The 25,618-nt window shown below is 39.4% G+C and overlaps 1 protein-coding gene across 2 annotated transcripts in view; it reads right to left on the bottom strand.

The window, feature by feature from the left end:
• Nucleotides 1-20,793, bottom strand: part of gnao1a (guanine nucleotide binding protein (G protein), alpha activating activity polypeptide O, a) — a 123,224-nt gene extending 102,431 nt beyond the window's left edge. The window contains exons 1-2 of one of the 2 annotated variants that reach the window (XM_023287417.3): nucleotides 20,076-20,793; nucleotides 19,314-19,356 (exon numbers count right to left, since the gene is read on the bottom strand). In XM_023287417.3, the coding sequence (XP_023143185.1) occupies nucleotides 19,314-19,356; nucleotides 20,076-20,193 (161 nt within the window). In that variant the 5' untranslated portion in view covers nucleotides 20,194-20,793. The remainder of the gene's footprint in view (nucleotides 1-19,313; nucleotides 19,357-20,075) is intronic. The other variant, XM_035955889.2, reaches the window with a different exon arrangement.
• Nucleotides 20,794-25,618: the final 4,825 nt, after the last annotated feature.

The raw sequence follows: 25,618 nt of genomic DNA, 5'->3' as shown, positions 1-25,618 counted from the left end.
GGCTGTATTGAAAGGAAGCCGTGTTGCATATCACACGTCTTATCTCTGTACAGTGTGTTGTATAAACTAAGTTGTATTATTAGTTTGTATTTGGCATGGGCGACCTGGCAAAGACCTTATCACGGTCTTTTGGGGCAGAGTCATGATCCCCAAACTGAATCTCCCCACAGATCACTTCTGTGATCACATGATTAGTTGGGCATACAACTGCCTGGATACAAAGGCTGTTACTTCAACTCAAAGCCAAAGGCTCAACTTTCAGATATTTGCATCTGGCTTCTGCATCTGGTAGGCTTTGGTCCGCTCATCACCATTCTTCGTCTGTCATGCTGTCTTTGATTCACAAAGTAAGTTAAACTTCCCAGATGCAGAACACAAATGGCCGTAAAAATCTAGTTTCTGTTTACAGTTTCTTTTAGCAGATGCTTTTATCGAAAGCGGCATATATCTGAGGGTAGATACAACATGATGGTTAGAATGAATTACATTTAGTTAGAATTCGGTTTAGCCAATTGTGTACAAACAGCTTTTGAGCTGTTCAACTGGTGAAAAATTCTTGATCATTAAGTTATTCCACACCCTAGTCAGACAATAATCAGATAGCATGACCAGTACACAGACACTCCTTTGGCCAGTGACTATAAAACCTAAAAATGTAGCTTTATTCCAATGACACGGATCACAAAAAAAGACAAAAACGGGCTGTTGGGATGTTGAAATGTAAGTTAGGCCAACAGCTTGGCACTTGAATTTCCACAAGTCCACCTTTGGTTGTCTAAGAAATCATTTCAGACAGTATGGTACAACAGACAATCTACCACATGATGCTGTGGATAGACATGTCTGACAATGTGATCTTGTTGACCAAAATGTCCACGAACTTCACCGAGGCCCTGCAAGACACTCCTAAACTCCAAAATCCCCTAGAAGAGGACAGAAGGGGTCCTTCTCTACCCCCAACCACAACAGTGGCAAGAAATGTAATCTCACGAAGCAGTAAAATATACATTTTCATCATGTTTTTCACATATATGGCAACACTTTTACGGAACTGTGATCTCACTGTGGTCTCTTCGGCTGTGTATGAGTTTATCCATCCTTCTATTTATCAAATCTTGCTAGCTCTAGATCAAGACAGTTGACTGGATGTGGTGTGAGTGTTGAGATCAGCATTATAGAGTGGTTTTCTATGAGCGGTAATAATTCCCACTTGGCAGTTTGAGGTATAGATGATGATATATATATATTTTTCTTTTAATTCCAATCGCCTCAAATTTATGATAATAAATCAATTTTAGAAAAAGTTGGGAACTTTTCCTTTGACACAACTGGACTTGAAAGCAGTGAGGGGGTAAAGTTGACCCCTTGGCATTTCTCATGTTAGCTCTCTGAATCACAGCTGTGTGGTTCATTACTTCTGGTCTATGGTCCCACTTTTAATCTTTCTATTATCATTTCCAATATAGTCGTTGTTCATATCATCCAATCAATCATAGAAATGCTGTGTCCTGATAAAACAAACTTAATCCCCAATACTAAAAAAAGAATGGACAGAAGTACTGAGACATTCCATGCTGCATTTGTTTTTGATCATTATGTTTATCTGTTCGATTCAGACCATTTGCCAAATTTAGATCATCCATGATATAAGTTTGTCAGTAAGGTGACTGTGAAACAGAGGCATACAGCTGTGGCAATTACATTTTATCTGACGTAAAGCTAAACACTGTCCCTGCTAAGTGAATTAGAACATACAGGAGGTCAGTATCTCTAATGACTATAAACACAAACTGCTGGATAATAAATAAGGACATTATGGTCAGTGTAAGACTCCTAACAAGCTGAGGCTCACTCAGTCATTATAAACTAATGCTGTGTATCCAAACCTTGCTCAAACCATAGACTGTATTTAAAAGATGGGAGTAGCATCTGGGTCTGACATATAAAGCCAACACAGAAGTTCCTTTAATTTATTCTTCCTAATGACCAGAAGGAGGCGACTCCTCTGCTTCCAAAAAGATGTCTGTCTGTTTAGAAGTCTGAGAAAATTGTCCTACTTCTCAATTGATTTGTTACCTCAGTAAACATTTTCCTAATGAGTTTATGATTTTAGTAGTACTAGTTTCAAGACTTTCTGAACACAGCATGGTGTTCATTTTGTAAATTGTGGTCTCACTTAGGGGGAAATAGACAATAAAGAAGGCTATATAATAGGGCGGGGCTTCCTTATGATTATTCACATGCAAAGCGTCTTTTAGTTCTCAGTCTGATGCATCCCTTGCACTAGGCTTTAAAACAGTAGTTCACGAACCGAAAGACGATGCTGTTACGTCCATCTTTTACATACAATCCACAGTTTAAATTCACAAAAAGGACTTTGAAAAGTATCTTTTAAATTCTTGGGGAGATCCTGAAGTTTCCACAGACATATCAAACATAACAAATATGTCAGGAAAAGAAGATGAGACTCAACTTCAAAAATATAAATCAATTACCAAGGGAGATAGAGGTGGCAATCCATGGAAGAAAAAAGCTTGTTTTTGAGGATGTTTCTCATTATAAACTGATGCACCGAAGAGTTGGAACAAGCTACTACTATCAGACAGTAAAGGACATGAGGGAAAAAGGGGGAAACACACACACACAGACACACAAATTGTATCAAACACAACATGTCTGCCTCTCTCCTCTCTGTCTCCCATTATGCTGCACACTCATATTTTTATCCTCACACCTACTCATGTGAACACACACAAAGTCTACACAGCGCACTGTGCAATTAGGTCTTTATCTCAGCCCTGCATTGTTGCTAGCTCTCACTGTTTGTCCTGACACAACCCCACACACTCACAAAACCCTGTGATTGGTTCTTTTATCACTATGCCGCGCATCCACTCACTTTGTGGTCTTCGTCGACAGAGCTCTTGGTTGTGACAAAGTGCACACCGAGCGACTCCTGTCAGCGGCACCCAGACAGAACTACTCGCACGACGTGTGTGTGCGTGCGTGTGTGTGTGTGTGTGTGTGTGTGCGTTTAGGAGGACGCAAGTGCAAAAGAGAAGATAAAGTGCTATGTGTGATAATGGGCATGAGCAAGAGCATGAAATAAGAGGGAGATAATCAGAAAAAAGAGGCTATAAATAACTGAAGGTGTCAGTAATACAGCCCCCACTCTGACAGACACACACACACACACACACACACACACACACACACACACACACACACACACACACACACACACACACACACACACACACACACACACACACACACACACACACAGAGAGAGTGAAATGGAGGCATCAGCTGCTCCGTCATTTGGCTCCACTCACTGTCATCACACCTTGAGGTCAAGCAGCAGTTTCCTGAGCACACATATTCCCACAGATGCACACGTACCTCCATGCCCTCGGCTCGGTATCTATTTTTCCTCAAAACCCACAAAACCCGCTTTGTAAGCCGCGCCGGCTGCATGGCTCCGGGGACGGCCTGTCACTGAGCTGGTCCACCGCTTTGATCCGAGCTGAAATATCACAGTTATTGAATGGACTGCTGTGAAATTTTTTGTGCGGATGGGATGTGATGGTGTCGGGAGGATGAAACCTACTTACTTTTGGCGATCGTCTAACAATTCCTTCAGTGCCACCATAAGGGTGATACTTGTGTATTTCAGTCTTTTGTGTTGGACTGACATTCAGGAATTTAAAAACTATTATAATTTCAGTGATTTCTAAACTCGTCCCCTTGTGCCATCACAAGTTCAAACTGCAAAACTAATGCCATACCCACTGCTAATTGCACTTAGTGTTTTGTGCAAATTAGCATCAAAAAAGCATCTAAGCAAGCAAAAATAAAGACACGATGATCAAGGCAACATCTGCTCAACATCAGCATGTTAGTGTTGTCATTATTTGCATTTCTATCTGCCTTGTTCAAGTGCATTTTTAATGTGCTCATAAAAAAAGATGTGAAAATGCTGAAAAATAAGAACTACAACTAGCCTACTCATTAGATGTAGACTGCAGGTTTAGGCCTGCTATTGTTCCTGTGCATTTTACGCAGCTTTCTCCTCCTCTTTACGCTATCTGTGTGTCACATTGGTAAGATCCGCCTCACTATGGGAAACAAACACCTCTCAACTGTAGCCTACATATTAAAAAAGACAAATTTTGCAGACTTGGACCAAGTAATAAGGCCGATCTGCTTAGTATTTTCAGTTAATTGCCCATTTTATTGACAGTGTTCGCCTCTCTGCATGCAATCGCTCCCCCAAAACAATTCCCTTGTCACTATTTTGCAGGGATACATTCAATGTGTCCCAGTCTTAGTACTGACAATACTGACTGATTGGTTTAAAGACATACAAACAAGCCAGTAGGTTGTTTTTTCACCTATGGCAGAACATTAATGAAGTACAGTCAGACCATCCTCTGGTGCTACAAAACTAATGCCCATTTCTATTAATGTTACTTCCACTTTGTGTTCGGTCCTACTTAGCAATAAACACGAGGGTAAATATGCTAAAATAGTGAACTACAATGGTGAATATAACATCTGCATAACATCAGCATGCTAGTCATTGATTGTGATTCTATCTGTCTGTTTAATGCATGGACATGCAACTTAAAGTCCACCAAAGGGATTAAGCATTGTGACAGGTAAAGCTAGATAGATACTTTATTGATCCTGTCTTGATTATTTATTCATCCTTTTCAGGAAACTATTGCAATCTAACTGTAACACTGCTCAAAATAATACATAGCTGAAGAGGATGCACACTAGTGTAACAAGCTCAAGTTACTACATAACCAAAATGACACATTTCCATGATCTTTTCTGCACTGTTTTCTATTATTTGAGGTGTGACTGGACCTCTCCATTCCATTAGTTTTTTCTGCAATGGTTTAATAGCACCCAGCTGGAGAATTAGTGCCACCAGCTGTTAAACACAACGACTCAAATTATATTCACAAAGTAGGCAATGGAAGTGAGCATTAAATTACATTTTCCGTTACTGATTTTTGAGAAAACTGGTTAAAACTTGCATTATATGCTGAAACTTGGCAATGGTGAGCATGGTAGAATTAGCATTTACTCCAAAGTGAGGCATCACAGAACCACTACCATTCCAGGTTTTTGCTACCACTTAGCCAACAATCAATACACAATGGTGCACGAGTTTTCAGTCAAGTACACATCTTGGGAAAAAAAATGGTACAGCATTTAACACAATTACCATAATTGACTAACAAATCAAAATCATGCACACAGTAGATGGTACACTGCAATACTGCTCTAACAGTTGATAAAACACTTCTTGCTGTATTCTGTAACATTGGATCAATGGTGTGAAGCACTTAAAAGTTTTGCTCAACAACATACTAAGAAAAGCTCATTGATTTAGTTCCACACTTATTTACATATTCAGTTGTAAGTTTGTTTGCTTTTTAAAAAATATCTTTGACTACTGTGCACCTTCTCGAATGTCTTTTATCTATTAATGGCGGGTAGAACATTCCCCTTATGGCAGGTAGACCTTGAGTTTCTACACTTGTTCAGTGTTTCGCTATAATAGAGTCTCTCTGTACTGCCGGGGATGGAGTCCTCCTGACTCCAGGTTTGGTCGTGTGCTGATTGAGAGTTGTGGTGCCAAGGGACTCAGTCTGCTTCACACAGTTCAGCTGGGATGTTAGCAGTTGCACACACATGCATGTAAAGCCAGGCAGACAGGAGAGCAGAATAATTACAGTTCAGCATTACATCTAGGGAGACCTCATTAAATCTGTCTGCCATTATCTCTCCATTTCACTGCCACCTGTTATCTCTATCTGCCTCTCTCCTCAGCCAAAGTTCTCTTCATCCTCCTTTCTTGTATCCTCTCCCTCTCTGTATATTTAGACTGAACATCATACTTGTTCTCTCCCACACACTACCATATTCTCTTTCAACCCTTCTCACTCCTTATTCCTAATTATTTCTTCTTCTTTTTTTTTTTTTACTCCTCTCCTCTCGCTTCCTTTCATTTTCCATTTGCTAGTAAGTATTAATTAAAAACACAGCGTTGACGCAAAACACACTCTTTCTCCCTCCCCGGCGACTGATTTCTGCAGGGAAATACGAACGCACGCTCATATACGCTCATGCTACACCTGCATACAGGTGCTCACCTGGCGGAGCTGAGTGTGACAGTTACAGAGAGTGCAGTGTCATAGCCGTTGCTTAATTAACAGTTAAGGAACAACAGCTTCACAAAGAGTCACACCCAAAAAAATGTTGTGCTCAAGCCTTGTAATTCGCTTTTAGTTGGTCGGATTCATTTTAATGAATACTTTGACGCCAAATACAGTCCAAATATTCCCCAAAAAGGGCTGTATTAGACTCCACGCTGAACCTCTGAATATGTAGGACTAAGCTTGTGAGATGTTCAGGCTGCATAAAGAGGAATCACTATATGGTAGTGAAAAGTGGATAAAATGCAAACATGCTTTGCATTTTTTCATTGGCTGCCAGAATGATACACCTCAAGTCCATGTGTGGTTAGTTTATTAGAAGCATTTTGTAACTCCAACATTGGCTTACAGTCTCATCTTATGACACTACGATGTTTGAACTGTCAATATCTTTACTGCTAATCTGTAAAAGATCCCACTTATATATATGGATATGGACATTTATGTCAATCTAAGTCTAATTTTCCTTTCAAAACTAGACAAAAAGTCAACTATGGGAACCATTTTTCATTTTGCAGACTATATAAACTGCAACTATTATAAAGGAATTGTTTGGATAAAGAAACTGAAGTCCTGCGCCAGGATGAATACCGTTCCGCCGCTACTAGCTTCCATTAACTGGGAAAGTTTCCTGTATCTGTGTTCTGGGGGATTCTGCTCATTTCGAAGCCAGCTGTACAGGGTAGAGGGTTTTTTTTTTCTCTAGCTTTCAATTCGTTCTAGGTCATTTCTTGTCCCAATAACAGCTTTATCGCAGCGACTACTCATAGACCTTGTTATTTCTGAATTCTTGGCTACAGCAAATGTTTTGCAGTTGGCAGAAGACTTGCAAGGAAACGACAACGTAAATTTGTCATTTGTGAAATGCCGAAAAATCAATAAACATTTGAATCAAATGCAGTCAATCTGAGATTTTATTGTAGCATTACCACAAAGTTAGCGAGGTGATGTATAAGGAATAGTTGAGCAGTCCCAGCTCTCAGTACAATTATGGGAAGTGGTTGTTCCAGGAGGTTGATAACATCAGTATAGGGCAATGTGTGCCCTGTTGGAGGCAGTTTGACTCACTGTGAGACTGATGAGACGTCCAGACGGAGGTTGTTAGTAATAATGAGACAGACAGCGAAAGAGACAGACAGAAGTAGGGACTCAGGTTTAATCAGGTCACCTCAGATATAGGGTTGAAATGTAATTATTGAGATTTCCTGTCCTCTCCTGTGTCAATATTAATTACTTACTTTGAGGGAACCAAGGAAAGCCCTGTCATCTAATGGAAACAAAGAACCGGGGCGTGACTGAATGGTTGAAACCCAGCAACAAGAAGGACCTGACTGAGGTCCAGCAAAACACTGCTGGTTGTCTAAACTGAGCATGTTTATTTGATGCAAGAAAAATCTGCAACTATCTTTGAAAGAAATGCATATTTGTGCTTCAAGATAGATTTTTCAGGAGCCATGCTGGCAGGGTAGTTCTGTGGACAACTATCGTATGAATTACAATACAGATATCCACAGTGATCAGAGAATGAATTCTACTGACTTCAGTCATCACCAGAAAGTTTTCATTTATAGTGAGAAATATCTACATATTCATGAATGGACAAATTGGAATAACTTTGGTGATGCCTTCATGTCTTTATCTAGAGCCATCACAAGTTTTTTTTTGTGCTAACTAGCAAATGCTAGCATGTGGACACACTAAATTAAGATGGAGAACATTATACCTGCTATATATCAAAATATTAGCATTGCTAATGTATGAAAGTTGCAAGTGTTGTACTTTCCACATGTGCAAGTATGCAAGGGTTGTCATTTTTTTTTTGTAGCCGTGCAGACTCTGCTGCACTGTAAAACTATGCTTGCTTGTCTGGAGTGGTAGTTGCCGATTTAGTGTGCAAGTATGAGAATGCATTGAAGTGGACTAACAAGTAGTACAACAACAATGATTTGGCATCTGTGGTGTCTGCAGCAGTCAGTTTGTGCATCTCTGAGGGAGTATAATCAACATTTTTGTCTTGTCTTAAACTTTGCAGCCCTGTACAGGAAATGTATTGGTATATTTAATTAGATTTTATCCTATTCACCCCTTTCTATAGAGTCAAATAAAACTGCCACTTCTTGTCACTGTGAAAAAAAAGATAAGGACACAAATCTATCCATTTACTGTATAGTTGACAGGGTGCAAGGAAATATTTCTTGTGCATGCGCATTTAGAGATGTATTTTAACACAGAGGAGTTTCTATTTCCTGGCATTTCTGTCCTAACTTAGGTGTGATACTAATATAAGAAAACAAACATGCATTGAGACATACTCTCCTCCAGCTACAAACCCCAGCCACAGGCACCATCAGCTGACTTTCTATCAGCTGAGTGTGGTCACTCTAACAAGACTCCATTGTCTGGCAGTGCACTGAACTGACACGAAATCTGCCAAATAGGTCTAACGCACAAAAAAACACTCAGACATCCACATCAACTTGTGCACACAAACAAAAGCACAGAGGCGAAAAAAAAAGCACACTCTCAAGTGTGTGTAAGTGTACATACACACACACACACACAATCTCCTATCACAAAAGACCTTTGTTTTTCATAAGAAGCCCTGATTAGTGCTCGGACCACACACACACAGTCACACTGACCTGATCGCACACAACTGTGCAGACCAAGAAAGAAAGAAATAGAGAACAGAGATGGCTTAGAGTAGAAACAGCATTTAAAATAATAAAAAAGCAGCAGAGGAAGGAAAAAGGGAAGACACAAAGAGCTATATTGCAGCTGTGGTGTTACCCATGCTAACGAAGCCGGTGTAGGATTATTGGCAGGTACGTTTAAACATGACCGAGAAATATGGAAAAATCTACAGAGATGTGACAGCATGAAGGTCTCCAGAGTCTTCATTATTTTCAGAAAGAGGAGGGTGGGAGGGGAGCTTTTTTTAGGGTCGATAGAGATCACCAATCTGACTGTCATCAGCTGATCTGATACCGATCATAAAACGGATGTTGTGGTGAAACAGGCCTGGAAAAAAGCTCCTGCACTGGACATCTGGTAGAAGCACCAGCCTTTGACGAAGTGTTACGCATGTTACTTAACTGCATGGCTGATAGATTTATTACACATCATGTGGAAAATAAATACAGTTTAAAGTTAATTCAATGTGTACAAAAATGAACACTGAATACACTTAACTACAGTAGTAATGCACTCGAATACAACAATTCAGAGGTACATTCTACTTTATTTTAATTTCATGCTATTTTAAAGTGAAATAATGTACTTTTTAGTCACCTACATGGCAGCTACCTGGCACAGAGTGATAAAAAACTACAATAAGAACATATTACATTGCTATACTGTGATTTAAACCATCCAACAGAATACTGAAAATGTCAAATTAATTCTACTGCAGCCAGCATGTCATTAATATGCTGCTTATATGCTAATACACCAGTGGTATTAACTCAATACTATATAATTATGTAGCACTGACAGAGCCCATCTTGCATGCCAAGGAGTACTTTTAGACTTGAAGCCCATTTTGAAGATAATACTTATAGTATTTTACACAAGCAAAGCCTTTAAATGCAAGATTTCTCTTTGTAACAGCGCATTTTTACATTGTGGTATTGCCATTTTTTACTTTAGTAAAGCTTCTCAGCACTTCCTCCAGCCCTTCACAGGTGCATCCCTGCAGATCACAGTATACAGGTCGCAACTCAAGAGAGTTCACACTCACATCTTCAAAAGGACGGACTGAAAAGGGTTGTTTTTTTGAAGAAACATTATCTAGGATTGCAGGCGGTAGAAGCCATGGGATTAAACAGTGTACCGATTCTCCTGTGTTTGGTGGATGTCTACTAAATGGAAAAAGCTTGCTAGGTGAAGCTGATGTCTTGCATGCAGAAAAACGGAGACAAGGATGGAGATGAGGCTTCAGTTTCTTGCATTTGCAGTAAAACCGAGAATTAGCTGCAGTATCTGGTAAAGACAGTCCATAAGAAGGTAAAAATTTGTCAAGTCTTCAATAGTTCTCCTGAGAGAAATGTAGAAAATAAAGGTTTTTATGCCAAAAAAAAAAAAAAAAAACACCTGAGTGACGAATAAAAACAGTTGGGATCAGGTGTGGTTAAGGCCTTCAAGACTTGCTATAACCAACTTCATAAAAAAAGCCTTTTTATCACATCAACAGTCACAAAAGACTCCTTATACTCTCAATTTTCCGGCAACTTAAAAATGCTCCTTGTGGCATGTTTGCTGGTAAATATAGAATCTGCAACATCTATGTCCTACATGATGCAGTTTGGTTGTTTTTAGCAGAAGTATCCTGTAGAGGAGCATCAGGCTGCAAAAACACTTTGAGCGACGTTGTGAATAAGTACACAAAGAAAGACAAAGACCGAAAAACTGTGCATCTCGCAGAAATGTGAACTAAGAAAAGTGGAAGAACGGGGTAGATGAGGCGAGTTCAAGACACATGACAAAAAAAGAGGAAAGAGAGGAAGCTTCTTCATTTGAGACAATGTGTGTGATAAAAGTTTTGCTACTTGACGCTAAACTTCACTAGGATTCAAACACTAAACACACCCATATGGCTATCAAAGACTACTTGGATGTGCTAGTGAGCGCAGATGTCATGATGCCTCGCTGTTATTTCACAGCTCACTGAGGCAGCCAATCAAATCACTCCAGTGATGAGCACGCCCACGGCTATATTTAACCAATGAAGGATGACTATCTGGCTGACGGACTGTTTCAGATGACCAGTTACAGACCATCTCCTCATGCAAGACTTGAGTTGGTGCCAACACGAGTTACCCTCTCTCTCTTTTTTCTTTTTTCTCTAACTTTCTCTCCTTGTGTCTCAGGAAAAACGAGGCTAGTAATTATCAGGGAGAGCAGAGTCCAGGAGAGGAGTGCCCTTTGCTCTCCGCCCTTCACTCCTCTCTTTGCCACTTCCTCTGTCTTGCTTAATAAGTGAGAATATGTTCTTTCACTTGCCAGTCTCCCTCGTCTTGCTCAAAAAATGTCTCCGCTTCCCTCCTCTTACCTCCCCGGCCTCATTCAAACTCATCCTCCCTCCATCCTCTTGCCTCCTCTCCTGGTTCTTTCCACACTTCCATATCACTTTACCCTCTTTTAGGAAATAAAAAGAGAGAAAAAGGCAGTTCAGCGTCCCTTTAACTCTCTCCTCAACCTTTGCAAAATCTTCCCATTTCCTCATGCAAGTTCAGTCTTTTCTGTATGCTTTGCTTTTATTTCCCTTCATTAAATTCCCCCTTCCCTCCATCTATAACCCCCCCTCTCCCCCCAAACCTCACAAAAACACCACCACCTTTTTTTTCCTGCTCCACTTTCCACCCCCTTCCCCCTTTTATTCTCCTCTTCTGAGGCTTAAACCTAATTATCTCCTGTTCCAGAGGGGAAAAACCACACACACATACACAGTGGCGGTGGGAACAGCCTGTGGGAAGCAGCGCAGCCGTGAGGGACGGACGGACGGCGTTTGTTCTCCCTTCGGCCGGTCGCCTCCGATCATGTCAGCAAGGCACAAACACACTTATACACTGCACGAGGAAGCCAGCGACGAAGTGAAAACCAGAGAATCAGACGTACTGTGCATCAAAACACACAAACAGGGACTGGCTGAATGAACTGGGGTGATAGGAACGCTCTTCAGTGTTACCAAACAAATCAAAATTCGAGGAACTATCACCAAACACCAGGTTGGTTAACTGTCTCTGAGTATGCAGTTACATGGTCAGCTGCCTTTGACAGTTTCAGAGAGGTGTCAGGCCTCTTGAGCTAGTAAAATGCTTTCAAAACACTGTGAATAATGTCATTCTAGTAAAAAAACACCATGAAGGCAAAACTGCTTAGTGCAATGAAATAATGATTTCCAGGAAATTTGTGCATCCATCAGCTGTACCCACTTAACCTTGAGGGTGACGAGGGGGGGTTGGAGCCCATCCCAGCTGATGGAGAGAGTACACAAATCACCGGGATGACGCATAATCTCTAATTTATGCACCAAAATAGTTCAGAAAATGATCCAAAATAGCCTGACGATAACAAAAAAACTCCACTTTTCAAGTCATAGCAAAACATTTATGCCTTAACGTACCATGTGGCAGTATTTTGTTACCTGGGCTTCAGGTGTATGGGCTGTTTGTGTATCTTTACATGAATTTTCTAAGCACTTATAAGCAAGGAGGGTGAAATTATGTCCGTTACCAAAGGACAAACCGGCACTGCTATGCGAGCAACGGAGGCCACTTCTATTGCTGCTATTCCTCGACTATAAACCGCATTTATCTTAGGACATGTTGGGATCACAGCTTATATAATTTTATATGGGCTGTGCACTGTTAATGATTGAAAGAGACGTTACCTGGAGGTGCAATACAGAGTGAAAAGAAGTCCTATAAGGAGACCTAGAAACCAGGATCATTCACAGTGCTCATTTTTTCAACGTTTCAGTTCATAACATTTCCTCATTGCGAATTTGTAGATTCTCAGTCCACCTTAAAGTAACCCTGATGTCAACATTATGTTTGTTTTTGTGAGACAGAAATGGTCTTTAGCTAAATCTCTTTTTAATTCACTGAATTGCAAATAAATTAGTTATGACACAAGTTCAGTTGGAAGGTTTAAAGATTGAGAACTTCAAGGTATTTGGTAAGGTTAGGTCAATTATTGGATCCCAAATTCAGCATTTTTACAATTACAGTGTTTTGTTGTTTTTAATTGATTGCTGGGAAAATAAATGTATCTGATTGATCACAAGTAACAGCCAATCAACACTGATAAATAGTTTTTTAAAAAGTCTCTTTCAATTAAACACCAACAAAACATTAATAACTATTTCAATAAAGTGTTGAAGTTAGTGTTTTTTCAAATTTTAGCACCAAGATTTTAATGCTTCCTCCAAATGTAGGTTCCAAATATTGGTTCTTTGTCTCCTTGAGAATAATCGATATGGGTATCAGCCCTGAAAAAAACATTTTGATCAACCCATATTTCTTGGTGTATTTGTCTGACCCACACAAATAGCATTTTTAATCCACTCAAGTCTGCTTCTTCCTTACAATAAGAATCATGTTCCACTGGTGTTGCCACTGCTTCTTTATTCTTAATTTCTCACAAAAAAAATCTTTGTTACTCAATCATACAATATTTAACTCACACTTAAGTTCTTCTTGACACATATATCTAAAAGCTGCATGCCTTAGCATCTAGCTAAGCAAGGCTATTTTAGCTACATTTATTAATAACACAACCAACAGCATGTTTTGTTTTAAAGTTGTGATCAAAAACGTCACAAATGAGATACGACAGTTTAAAACCCACCAAAATTTTAGCAAACCGTGCTTGCAATTCCAATTACAAAGGTTTCTTGCTATATCATAACTACTAGTCACAAACAATATGCAAAAAAAAAAAATCTATCTGTGATTAATTGCACAGATATAACAATATTAGTCATGATTTTAGTGCTAATTTGTTCCTCTGACAAAAATATATCGTAAATTTTGCTGCAATCCGTACCAAACCAAGTCTGTTCCCTCATATTTGGAGAAAATGATTCGTAGGCATCTGTGTCGCACCACAAAGCCTCATTTATAATTGATATTTTGTGACACATTTTTTCTTCATCTAAAAAAAAAAAAAAAAAGAGGAAAAAGAACTGCAGCTCTTGGGATTTGGATACTGCACTTGGCCATATTTTGATTTTGACAATATTTTGATTAATTGTTGAGCCCTACGAACTACTGCTAGCTAATTAGGCAAACCTCTTAAAAAAAAAAAAAAAAAAAAAAAAAAAAAAAAAAAAAAAAGAATCTTACATCTTCTGGGCATGTTAACCAGGAATAATTAATTCCTTTTCCTGGTACAGTTACACCAGTCTCTGGAGTGGAACCTCACAGATACAGACCCTGAAGCAGAAGCCTTTAAGGGCAGTAAGGAAACGGCTAATGTGAAGGAGGAGGGGGCTGCACTTAAACGCGCCACTCTGAAGCACAATTTCCAGCACTTTTTTGGCGACCGCGCCTAACGATGTCTTCCTCTAGTCAATTAGATTAAATTTTCCTGCATTAAATGAGTTTCTCCTCCCACACTCACTCCCAGCGAGCGCTGCTGGAGAGGTCAGTCCTGCCAGCTGGGCAGCGAGAGAAACCTTTGCACACGTCTAAACACACACACACAGGCTGCATAAACAGATGGTGTCGCCTGCACACGCACACACACACACACACACACACACACACACACACACACACACACACACACACACACACACACACACACACACACACACACACACACACACACACACACACACACACACACACACACACACACACACACACACACACACACACACACACACACAATGCACGACAAAGAGATATGCTGTTCACACATGACCAAGTTCTTTGGGTTGCTAGCCCAAATATTACACTGACTCATAGATTGCACTAAGTTTCAAAAGTTTGGGGTCACTTAGAAATATTATTTTGAAAGAAAAGCTGTTTTTTGCAATGAAGATAACATTAAATTAATCAGAAATACAGTCTAGGCATTGGTAAATGACTATTCTAGCTCAAAATGACCAATTTTTAATGGAATATTTACATGGGGTACAGAGGCCTGTGTAATGCTACATTGTGTGAGCTAATCGTGTTATAAGGCTAATTGATGATTAGAAAACTCTTATGCAATTATGTTAGCACATGAATAAAAGTGTGAGTTTTCATGGAAAACATGAAATTGTCTGGGTGACCCCAAACCTGTTCAGGTCGTGCATGTCTTTAGAAACACACCCAGTCCCGTCATTCACGCGTTTCTCCTGCAAATCCTTTTCAATTTCTCCCCACGTTCATGCATTTTCATGTTCGACTCGTCGCCCCTTCCCCTTCTTACAAGCACAGTCTCGCATGACAGCGTGTTGTCGCTTCACACCTTGATAACACACTCATTCATACACAAATGCAATCCACTGATAGTCCAAGGTCCCTCTCGCGCACACACACACACAAAGACACACAACCCGAAGTGCACCTGCGCTCCACACACAGACGTTATCAGTGCTTTGTCATGAGCTATTGTCACTCAGTGATTGCATCATTTCAGAAAGCAATAATCTGCGTTTCAAAGGAGGCACAGTCTGGTCTTTTTTTTTTTTTTTTTTTTATTATTCCCCCAGCCGAAGCACAATTTAACAGCAAAAAAAGAGAAAGAAATGTCACAGAATAGACTCCCAGCTCTCAGTCTGTGCTGCTCAGAGTGGTAATAGACTCCCAGCTTCCAGTCACTGGGATCACAAAGCTGTGACACACACGGCAGCTCCATATACACACACCATAACATCTAAATCTAAATCTAATCCACTCATCTCTGTCCCTCTTTCTCCCCGAAGAAAGCGCACACCACACACTCACGTCTACACACAAAGCCACATCCACACACTCAACTGGTCACTTGGGCACGCCCCAGATGTTCAAAGCACTGTGGAAGAAAACGCAGTAAGGGCTTTCCACTCCTCTGATGAGGTTCCGGAAATAGCAGAGTCTCTGAACATTGAACTTAGAGGCTTCCCTAGCAGGGCGCTGTCCAGCAGACTCCCTCTGCTACAATGTTAGACCCTTTGTAAAGGAATATAAATGCAAGAATTTACTGTCAAAATGCTTCAGATAGCAACACTTATTGCAGTTTGGATGAGATTTTTTTTTTTTTTTTTGCAGTTTTGTCAAAAAAACTGCAAAGTTGCTTATGTATCTCAAAGTATTCAAGCTCATAGGAATATCTGACACTTTCAACATGTCTTACTGGTGTAAAACTTCACAATAAGTCACTCATTGGCAAAATTGATAGTGTTGTGTCTGATGTTTAGGCTGTATATGTTTGGTATGTTGGATATCCTTGTTAAGACTCTTATTAACGGACTTGTTTTTTATGTGAAACAAAGAAATCATCAACTCACAAGAATGTTCGGCACTTTAAATGTGTCTTACTGGTGTAAAACTTCACAATAAGTCACTCGTAGCAGTTTCACCTTCTTAACAGGAATAATATTTGTTTGGGATATGGCATTGTGCTGCTCTCTACTCACAAATACAAGAACATGTCTTCTGCATTAGATAAAAACAAGAATTCCTGCCCGCCAGATCTAGTTTCAACTATTAATTGATCAGCTGTGAGCTATTAAATGCATTGCCAATTATTTTGATAATCCACAAATTGGTTTGAGTAACACTTAAGAGGGAAAAAATCTTAATTTTCTGACTTCGGCATGTTAAATGTGAATATTTTCTGGTTTCTTTACTCCCCTATGGCAGGAAACAGAATATCTTAGGGCTGTGGATAAAACAAGACATTTGGGGATGGTATTCTGAGCTTTGACAAACAGTAATGCACATTTTTCACCACTTTCTGAGATTTTACAAACAAAAGATTAATCAATTAAACCAGAAATTAATCAACAGTTTAGTTGACAGTGAAAATAATTAAGAGTTGCAGCCCTAGATGATAGGCAAAATGTATAGTGTTATCTGATGTTTAGGTTGTATGTGTTTGGTATGATTAATATCCTTGTTAAGACTGTTAGTAACATGATTAATGGATTTGTTTCATATATAAAATAAAGAATTCATCAACTCACAAGAATATTTGGCACTTTAAATGTGTCCTACTGGTGTTAAACTACTATATGGCCACAATAAGCCACTCACAGTGGTAATATCTTCTTAGAAAGAAGATTATTTGTTGGGAATATTACATCATGCTGCTCTCTACACACAAATAAGAGCACATCTTATGCATTAGATAAAACTGAGAATTGGTGCCTCCCAGATCCAGTTTCCACTATTAATTGATCAGCTAATAAATGAATTGCCAACTATTGTGACAATGCATAAATTAGGTTGAAGGGGAAAAAAACGTCTAGGTAAAATTTATAGTGTTGAGTATCCTTGCTAAGACTGTTATTAACATGATTAATGGACTTGTTTTAGATATAAACTAAAGAATTCATCAACTCAGAACAATATTTGGCACTTTAAACGTGCCTCACTGGTGTAAAACGTCTAATATGGCCTCAATAAGTCCCTCACAGTAGCAACAACTTCTAAAGAGGAAAAATGTGTTTGGGATATTGCATCATGCTGCTCTCTACCCACAAACAAGAGAATGTGTCTTATGCATTAAATAAAACCTAGAATTCGTGAGTGCCAGATTCAGTTTCAGCATCTCCTCCATAAGCAACAATCTCCTGCAGACTGTAACCAGACAGCAGACACACGGAGGTGGCATGGCTGGATTGATTTAAGGAAGGGAGTGTGGTGAGAGCCAGATGAAAGGAAGCCGGCTCCCTCGGTGTCAAAAAAGCCCGTAAAAACAAAGCACTGAATAGCCATAATCGTATAATGCGTGTCTTTGTTATGCAACCGTGAACGTAAATGAACAACCTTATGGTCACCACGTGCAATATCTGCATTAGAGTAATAGGCGCATATGGACTAACACGCCCGAGTCACATTAAACATGTGATTTACAACAGTCCGGTGCAATCGATTGCATGCAGTTGCTCCAAAGGTTACTGTATATTTAATGAACCCAGTGGGAGTGTTGGTCAGTCAGCGTGCAGGACGTGCTGTGCTGCCGGACTGACCATCAGCAGCCTCATCTGGATCCACCGAATCATGTGCTCATGTGATATGTCACTATACGACCACAGCCAAAGCCTATTATCGGCTGAAACACACTCAGCTGTCTGTAAAAATGACGCAGCAGAAGAGATTGAAGAAAAAAACATATGTCACGACTGGATTACAGATAAAATGAGAGAGAGAGGAGGGGGCTGAGCACGCCGCTGAGATAGCAGCCGATGTGCAGCCGACCTTAAAGAAGAACTATAGCAAATCCTGTAGGTGTAATATGGGATTATTGCGGTGATAGAGTAAATAAAAAATAGTAAGTATGAGAGAAGCTCTCTGCTACAGATAAGTCCCACTAGAAGTATCATTAAATGCATTACAATGACACCATACATGGAGAAAAAAAAACTTTAATTAAACTAACTGCTGAGCAACAAAGGTCCAAATTCAGTCTCTACAGGAGTAAAACAGGAGAACTGTGGTGAGCTTTGAAATCAGGGTTATATTGGACTGACCTGAGCATTCACACGCACCAGCACAGCCAACGACACAGCATTTAAAGAAAAGCATAACAAGATACAGTAGCAAGTAGTATTAGGAGTCTCGATTTCTCAACTAATGGGCTACAAAATGTCTAAAAAGTGTCCAAAACCCAACAAAACTGAGAAAATAAGTAAATTCTCACATTTAAGGAGCTGGAAACACTATACAGATTGCATTTTTGCTTGAAATAAATGGCTTAAATGAAAGTTCCTTATTAATTAGCTTAATTAGCTTTAAAAACATAGCACTATGTCAACAAAATTGCTGTAGTAGTCACTGGTGTGGTGGAAGGTAAGCACTTCCCTGCTGTCCACACCAACTAAACCCTCCCACATTGCATTACTATAGCTTTTAAACCAAAAAACACTAAAGTCGAGTAGCATAAAAGTGGACAGCGAATGGTTTCCTCTGCACATGAGATCAAATAACGCTGAGACGGATAAAGAAATCAAAGCAGATCTGAAGCCGTCTTATCCTGCCCTTAAGCATCCATATATCCTGAAGCTATGTAATATTGATTCCAGATCCCCTCCCTTGTCCAAATACCATATCATATTAATATGGCAGATATATTTTAACAACAGGGCAGCAAACCACTGCACGAACAGCAACATCGCCTGTGGAGTGGTGCTTCGGTCAAGGCCAGAGTTCAAGTCCGGGGGGCACTATAGGGTCAAGAGACGTGGTTTTTCTTGGAGAAAAATGGAAAATACAAGCTGGAAGAGGCCAAACATGGAGCTGTGGATTGATTTTAAGACAGGTTGCATGTAGGTTTATGGATATCTGTAGGTCTATGTGGGTGAGAGAGGGAAAGAAAGGATGAGAGAGGGCCACACATGCACACTATGGGTTTATTAGACCGTGCTCATTACAGACTTACTTCATCTGTTTGACGATGGTGCTTTTCCCTGACTCTCCAGCCCCTGAGGGAGAAGAGAGAAGAAGACAATGTAAACAGGGTGTATGTGTTTGTGTTAGGGAGAGAAAAGGATGGAGAGGAAAGAAAGAAAGAAAGAAAGAAAGAATCAGCCTTTGTGAATAAGCACATCAGCAGCAGCAGGGTGGAGATAAAAAAAAAAGACAAAGTGGCTGCACCCTCTCCTCCTCAATCTGTTTTTTTCCTCTTTTTTTTTGAAATCCCCTCCTATCTCAGTCAAATAGATTAAACACTTAAAAGGTTAATTTCCCTGCAAAGAATCAATGAATCCCCCAACAAACCAGTGAAGCAACACAGCCTGTGCTGGGCCCTCCATTGCTGCATACTGCCATTTTTTCCCTTCTTCCTGGCATCCCTCTGCAGTTATCATCTCAGCTGTAGCTTTTACCGAGCAGAATTTTGCATAATTCCATTTTTACGCACCTGCCTCATCTTTAATAAATCTGCATTTTTTTTCTACGCAGGTGGCTTGAAGGTGATGGAATATAAGAAAAGGAATGGTGCGTAAAAGGAGGAATTCATTCATTCATTTTTGGATTTTTCATGTTAGTTTCTTGGAGCTCATCACAGACGTCGTCTTTTTTTATTATTATTATTATTTCCCACCCTCACCACCACCACCTCCCACCCCCCCCAACACCACACCTTGTCGTCGTCCCTGCCTCCCCCACACCACGGTGCGCAAACGGAACCAGCGTCTCTTACCGAGCAGCAGCAGTTTCACATCTTTGGCCGCGGTCAGACCGTCCTCCTTGAGGTTTTTCTCGATGGCTTTGCTCCGGTCCAGAGCCGCCCTCTCCTCTGCGCTCAGAGTACATCCCATGGTTAGAGAACACAGCTTGATAGCGTTACCGGTACCGGGATCCACGGAAGAAAAATGAAAAAAAAAATAGGTGGAGAAACGAAACTTGCGCGTCTGGAAACAAACAAACAAAAAAGCTGCTTTGGAAATCCTTATTTCCTCCTTTTTTTCTGTACGCTGCGCCTTCGATCCCTCAGTGATCCCTCTGGTTTCTCTCTGGGCAGCTCCCTCTCTTCTCTCAAACCGGGGACGGAGGCACCGTTAAAGCATTTAAATCACGGATCCACTCGGTTTGATCCAAAGCGCAAAAGGGGGGATAATAAAACACGATGTAGCCTCCGCAGCTGGTTGCGTGGTCTCGGTGGTGGGTCTCCGTGTCTGTCTTGTGTCGGTAAATCACGATAACGGTTCCCTTTTCTCGCTCCTTTTCTCGTCGCTATTGTGCCTCTACTGCTGCGCTCGCATCGCTCGGTTCTCAGTCGGACCTTCCTCCGTTTGGCTCCTCCGGGGCGGGCGGCGGGGACTCGCTCTGTAACTCTACTGCCTCCCGGTAGCTCCGGTAGGGACTCGGTCCTCCCGTTAGTTCATTCGCACAATTGCAGGTTGCTGACGTCAGAGCAGCGAGAAACGAATGTGGGAGCGCGCGCGTCCGTTCTCCCAGTGGCGCAGCCTGGTGGTGCACCGGGACCGATGGACACCTTCACCGGGGGTTGTGCCAAAAAGTGATCCTCTGCCAAAAACTGACTCTCTGTACGTCCTCAGCTGCTTTTATCGGATCAAACAGTCTCAGCACGCACGACTATTAACTGATCAGTTATCTGATGTGGAAAACAAGGCACAGAAAAGCGTTATTTGCAATCTGCGTTAAGTGAAGGTTAGAATTTTAAGTATTTAGAGAAGAAAAGGAGAATAAAATGTTAACAAGCAATTTTTGTTAAGTTGCCTCAACTCAATTTTGAGTTTTAAAACAACTAACGTAGATATTTGAGTTGATATCACACACAGTTTTCAACTGATGCAAAATTACTTACTTCCTCCAAACCAAATATAATGTTTGCAACTAAAAAGGTTTATCTAAATTATTCAAATTAGATTTTTTTTTTTTTTTGGATATTCATTGGGGATTAAAGGCAATAAGCGTTGCTTCCCAAATAGGATTATCTGATCTAACAGTATCAACATGCACAACTATTAACTGATCAGTTACTAGTCTTACAGTACTCTTATTTAATGTGAGAGTAGGCTGAGGTAGGAAGGCCTCATTTACAATTCATTCAGGTGGGAAAATAATAATAATGAAAAAAAATTTTGCCATACATGAAAAAAGAACCATGAATAACAATAAAAATATGGAAACAGCCAATGAGGCAAAAAGTAGAGGCAACTCAAAAATGTCTTTAGTGCACTGTTACAGTTATAATGCCATAAATTTTTTAAAAAGTCAAACAACATGGTGACTTTATAGATATTATAGATACTTTACAACTTACACTTCAAAGCTGTTTCAAAAAAAAACCTTCCTAGAACAACAGTTTTCATCAATCTTATTGAGTTTTGAAAATTTGAAATTATATTACATAGATGAACTCCACTGAATTAACAGAAATAGCCTTCCCTTATCAATCAATGGTATTTTTAATCGCTAATTACTTGACAATTTGTAGGATAAACACACATTTTTAAATTAAAAAAAAGTTGTTTAAACAAGTTTTACCATGTTATTTTATTGATTTTTTTTTTTTAAACGTATCATACTTAATTGCCATAGTTGGGAACATAATTTTTTTCTGATGCTGGTTAAATTGAAAAAGCATAACTTCACTAATAAAATTTTAATCAAGTGTTACATTAAAAAAAATTTATTATGTTGTGTGTACGCTCTCATACACTTATGTTATCATGCCTGCGTGATCTAATGGTTAGAGTGAGTGACCTAACAAATGAATATTTGACTTATAGCAATTAGTTAAGAAAGTAATAATGATTAAAAACAATTGTATTAATAAGAATAACAACAACAACAATAATAATAATAATAATAATAACAAGAAGTGTTCACTTATTGTCATAGATGCAATGACGTCATGCCACTATCTCGCAATAATACAAAAATCTTGAACAAATCCCTGGATTCAGACTATAAGCTGCATCACTACTGAAATCTAATCAGGTGGTCCTTGTGTCATTTCTGACCTTTCCTGAAAAATTCATCCAAATCCATTAGTCCGTTTTTGAGTAATGTTGCACACAGACAGACAAACAGATGGACAAACGCATGCCGATTGTCGCATAACTCTGCTGCATTCCTTGGCGGAGTAATGAACAAGGTATCATGTCAACCTCAATGTAAGTACTGGTCTCAGCCACCCTTATGAAAGCCGCCTAGTTCCACCACTTCTTCTCAATCAAAACAAAGATGGCATTACATCGACTGCTGTGTTACAGAACAGAGTCATGATTTACAAATGTTTTTTGTGCACTAAAAGAATTCCAAAATGTCCAGAAATCCCAAGAGTTAGCATAATGCAAGCTGGTTAAGTGAAGAGAAAAACATAATTCGGCCCAACATTCAGCTTTATGTTGAACATAAATAACTGCAAATGTTCAGTGACGCACCTGATCTGCTGTCATGAAACAGAAAAAGTGACTTTGTGAGCTTGAACTGCTGTTGGCAAACATTGTGTGGTGGTGTTGCACGTGAGCTGAAATTTTACGGTCAGTGCTTAAAACCTTTGATGCAAATTCAGAGATATGTGGTCACAGATGTGACTTTATCCATGTGGCAGACTGGTCATCTTTAAATAGTCTACAAGTACCAAGCTTGTAATGCTGTATCCAAAAATATGAAGGCATAACAAAAATGAACAGAAGTTGGAATTAGAAATAGTGTTTCTTCCATCAATAATGGTCCACTTACTAAAAAAAGGCGAAAAAAAGGCCTTTATCAGGAAGTAGCTTTGTTTGTTCGGTTGTCAGGGAGATAGGAGGTGGTTCAACTGCTGTCATGTGGCTCCAGGATGAAACTCGGATCAGCTGACGACAGACTAGTAAATAGGAAGGTCTTTGTTGGTGTTGCACTTTTCAAAGCCACGGTCACAAAGTACTTCACAGGCAATTGCAAAAGGACATGAATGTGCAATTTAATCAAAGAAAAGCAACACAATATTTAAAAAGAGAAGAAAATCGTGGCAAAAAGGTATCAGTAAAATGATGTGAAGAAATGAGAGGCCTTAAGATTTAAACATACATGTGGTCTGTATTTATGGTGGCCCTAAATTAATTACCATAGGAGGATTTTGGATTCTCAAACTTAGAATGGAGTCCGTGTAGTGAGGTGATATGCTGTCAGGGCAGAATTAACAGGTAAGCAGTTCAGTTTTGTTCTTTTTAATTTATTTTTTTTTTGTCCTTTTAGCCTTTATTATATAGAACAGTGGATAGAAAGACAGGGAAGTGGGGAGAAGAATGGAAGAAGGACCTGCAGCAAAGGGGCATGGGCTGGATTCGAAGCAGTTGCGCTACTGGGGCGCCCAAGTAAGCTTCAGTGTTGGGCCTAAACATCAAGTGCACTGTCAGAGGGAAAAGCCTTTACTTGAAAGAATGATATAAAATGGTATCCTTTGGTGATGTTACTGAACTTAAATTAACAGGTCATGACACCTGACTTGAATATGATTCTCAAAGTTCAGGTGGGAGTCAATGATGGCTCAAGGTTTCTGAAAGTCTTGAGTCTGACAGGAAGCAAAAGTGTTTTGGTTCCTCATAGTTAAAAAAAAAAATGTAATTATTATGGTGCCATGGCTTGACTCTACACTCTAAAATACTATGTTTTGTCTCAGCAAATAAAGGGAACATGACAGTATTGATCTTATTCATTTATGAGAACATCTAATGAAATTATGATCAACTAATGAACTACGTTCAGTGAGAGGAATTAGTTTTTCCCCTGCGATCACATATTTTAAATGACCACTTAATGACTCATAACATAAACACAAGTTTTTCCTTTGGTTGCTCATAAAAATTAAACTTGTTCCAACAGTATTTCTATATTATGTTATTTTAAAGGGTAAAGTGTTATACAGTTGATTATCATAATTATGAACACAAGTTTTGAAGTTACTTAAAAGCAAGTTGCTCCACTGGTGGGACCTGAAAATCCAAAAATAAAAGACAAATTTTTGTTGTGAAGCCAATTTTGTTAAGTTGCCTCAACTTGAATCAGTTTTTAATCAGCTGACCCACAACTTTTAGTTGAAATTACACACAGCATTAGATTGTTAGAATACCAACGATATTATGTCCATCCAACCCAAATAAATAATGTTTGAAGCTTAAGAGGTCCATCTAAATCATTAAGATTTGATTTTTTTCATCTTGCAACCATGCATTTATTAAAGTGATGGGAATAAATTCCTTGTATTGCTATCTAGAGATTGCCATCAGTGGTTTGGTGTGTCCGACTACCTATTTGGTCCACATTAATAATTCATTCCCTTCTTGGGAATTATTGGCAAGAACTTTAATGGTGCTTTCTGTATAGCGCCATTGGATGTAAATTTAATCTGTCTGGTACAGTGAACAGATTATTTGTTTCATTTTCATATCATTGCAGCGATCTTTTGTTATCATTTTGCAACAGTTGGCCCATTATTCTGCTTATGTTAACACAGCAACAACTGACAAAAAGTTTCAAAAATAGAAATCTAGCAGATAATGGGTTCAGTACAGCAGATCCACAATTTGGACCTTTAATATTAAAGCAACGACTCATATTGAGAAATGATCTGATGTTCTTGGCTTTCTCAAACACAGCTCACTAGGTTATGTTTTTTCCATCTTATACCATCAAAGCATCTCTAATTTTTTCATTTGTGTAATTTTTTGTTGTTGTTTGTATCAGCTGTGGCAATAAACAAGCTCATTTTAAATTAATTTCTTCATTCTGTGCACCCGTTCCTCCCTCCTCCATCCTTTCTCCTAATCCCCACATTTCAGGCATAGATAGTTTTCTTGCTTTAAGTCTTGAAATTAATTACAGCAGAATATTTGTTTTTTAATTTATTGACATTACACTCTTTTCACCGACCTTGCTTGTGTTGTATTATTTAATGTTTATACCACTCTAAAACCTGCACCATGCAGCTTCTGTTTTTAATTCTGTTCTGAATTTATTTTGGCAAGTTAATATCTTTACACAATATTCCTGATGAGGGGTCTCTTTTTGTTTTTTAGGAGTTCAGGTTATCAACATAAACCTCCTGTTTGTTGCTATAAGAGCAGTTTAAGGTCATGCTTTCTGCATTTTAGGGACAATGATGCTTATATAATGTCACAAATGTATGCAGGAAGATAATATTTTTCGGTTGCAGGCACTGAAGGAGGCAGGTGTTCCATCATGTTTGTTGATTGACAAACTGTCTCCATACAATTCCTCTATTCAATT

Source organism: Amphiprion ocellaris, chromosome 3 (genome assembly GCF_022539595.1).
Source record: "Amphiprion ocellaris isolate individual 3 ecotype Okinawa chromosome 3, ASM2253959v1, whole genome shotgun sequence".
Lineage (NCBI taxonomy): Eukaryota > Metazoa > Chordata > Actinopteri > Pomacentridae > Amphiprion > Amphiprion ocellaris.
Note: the sequence above shows the minus strand (reverse complement) of the source record. Positions and strands in the feature narration are given on the sequence as shown.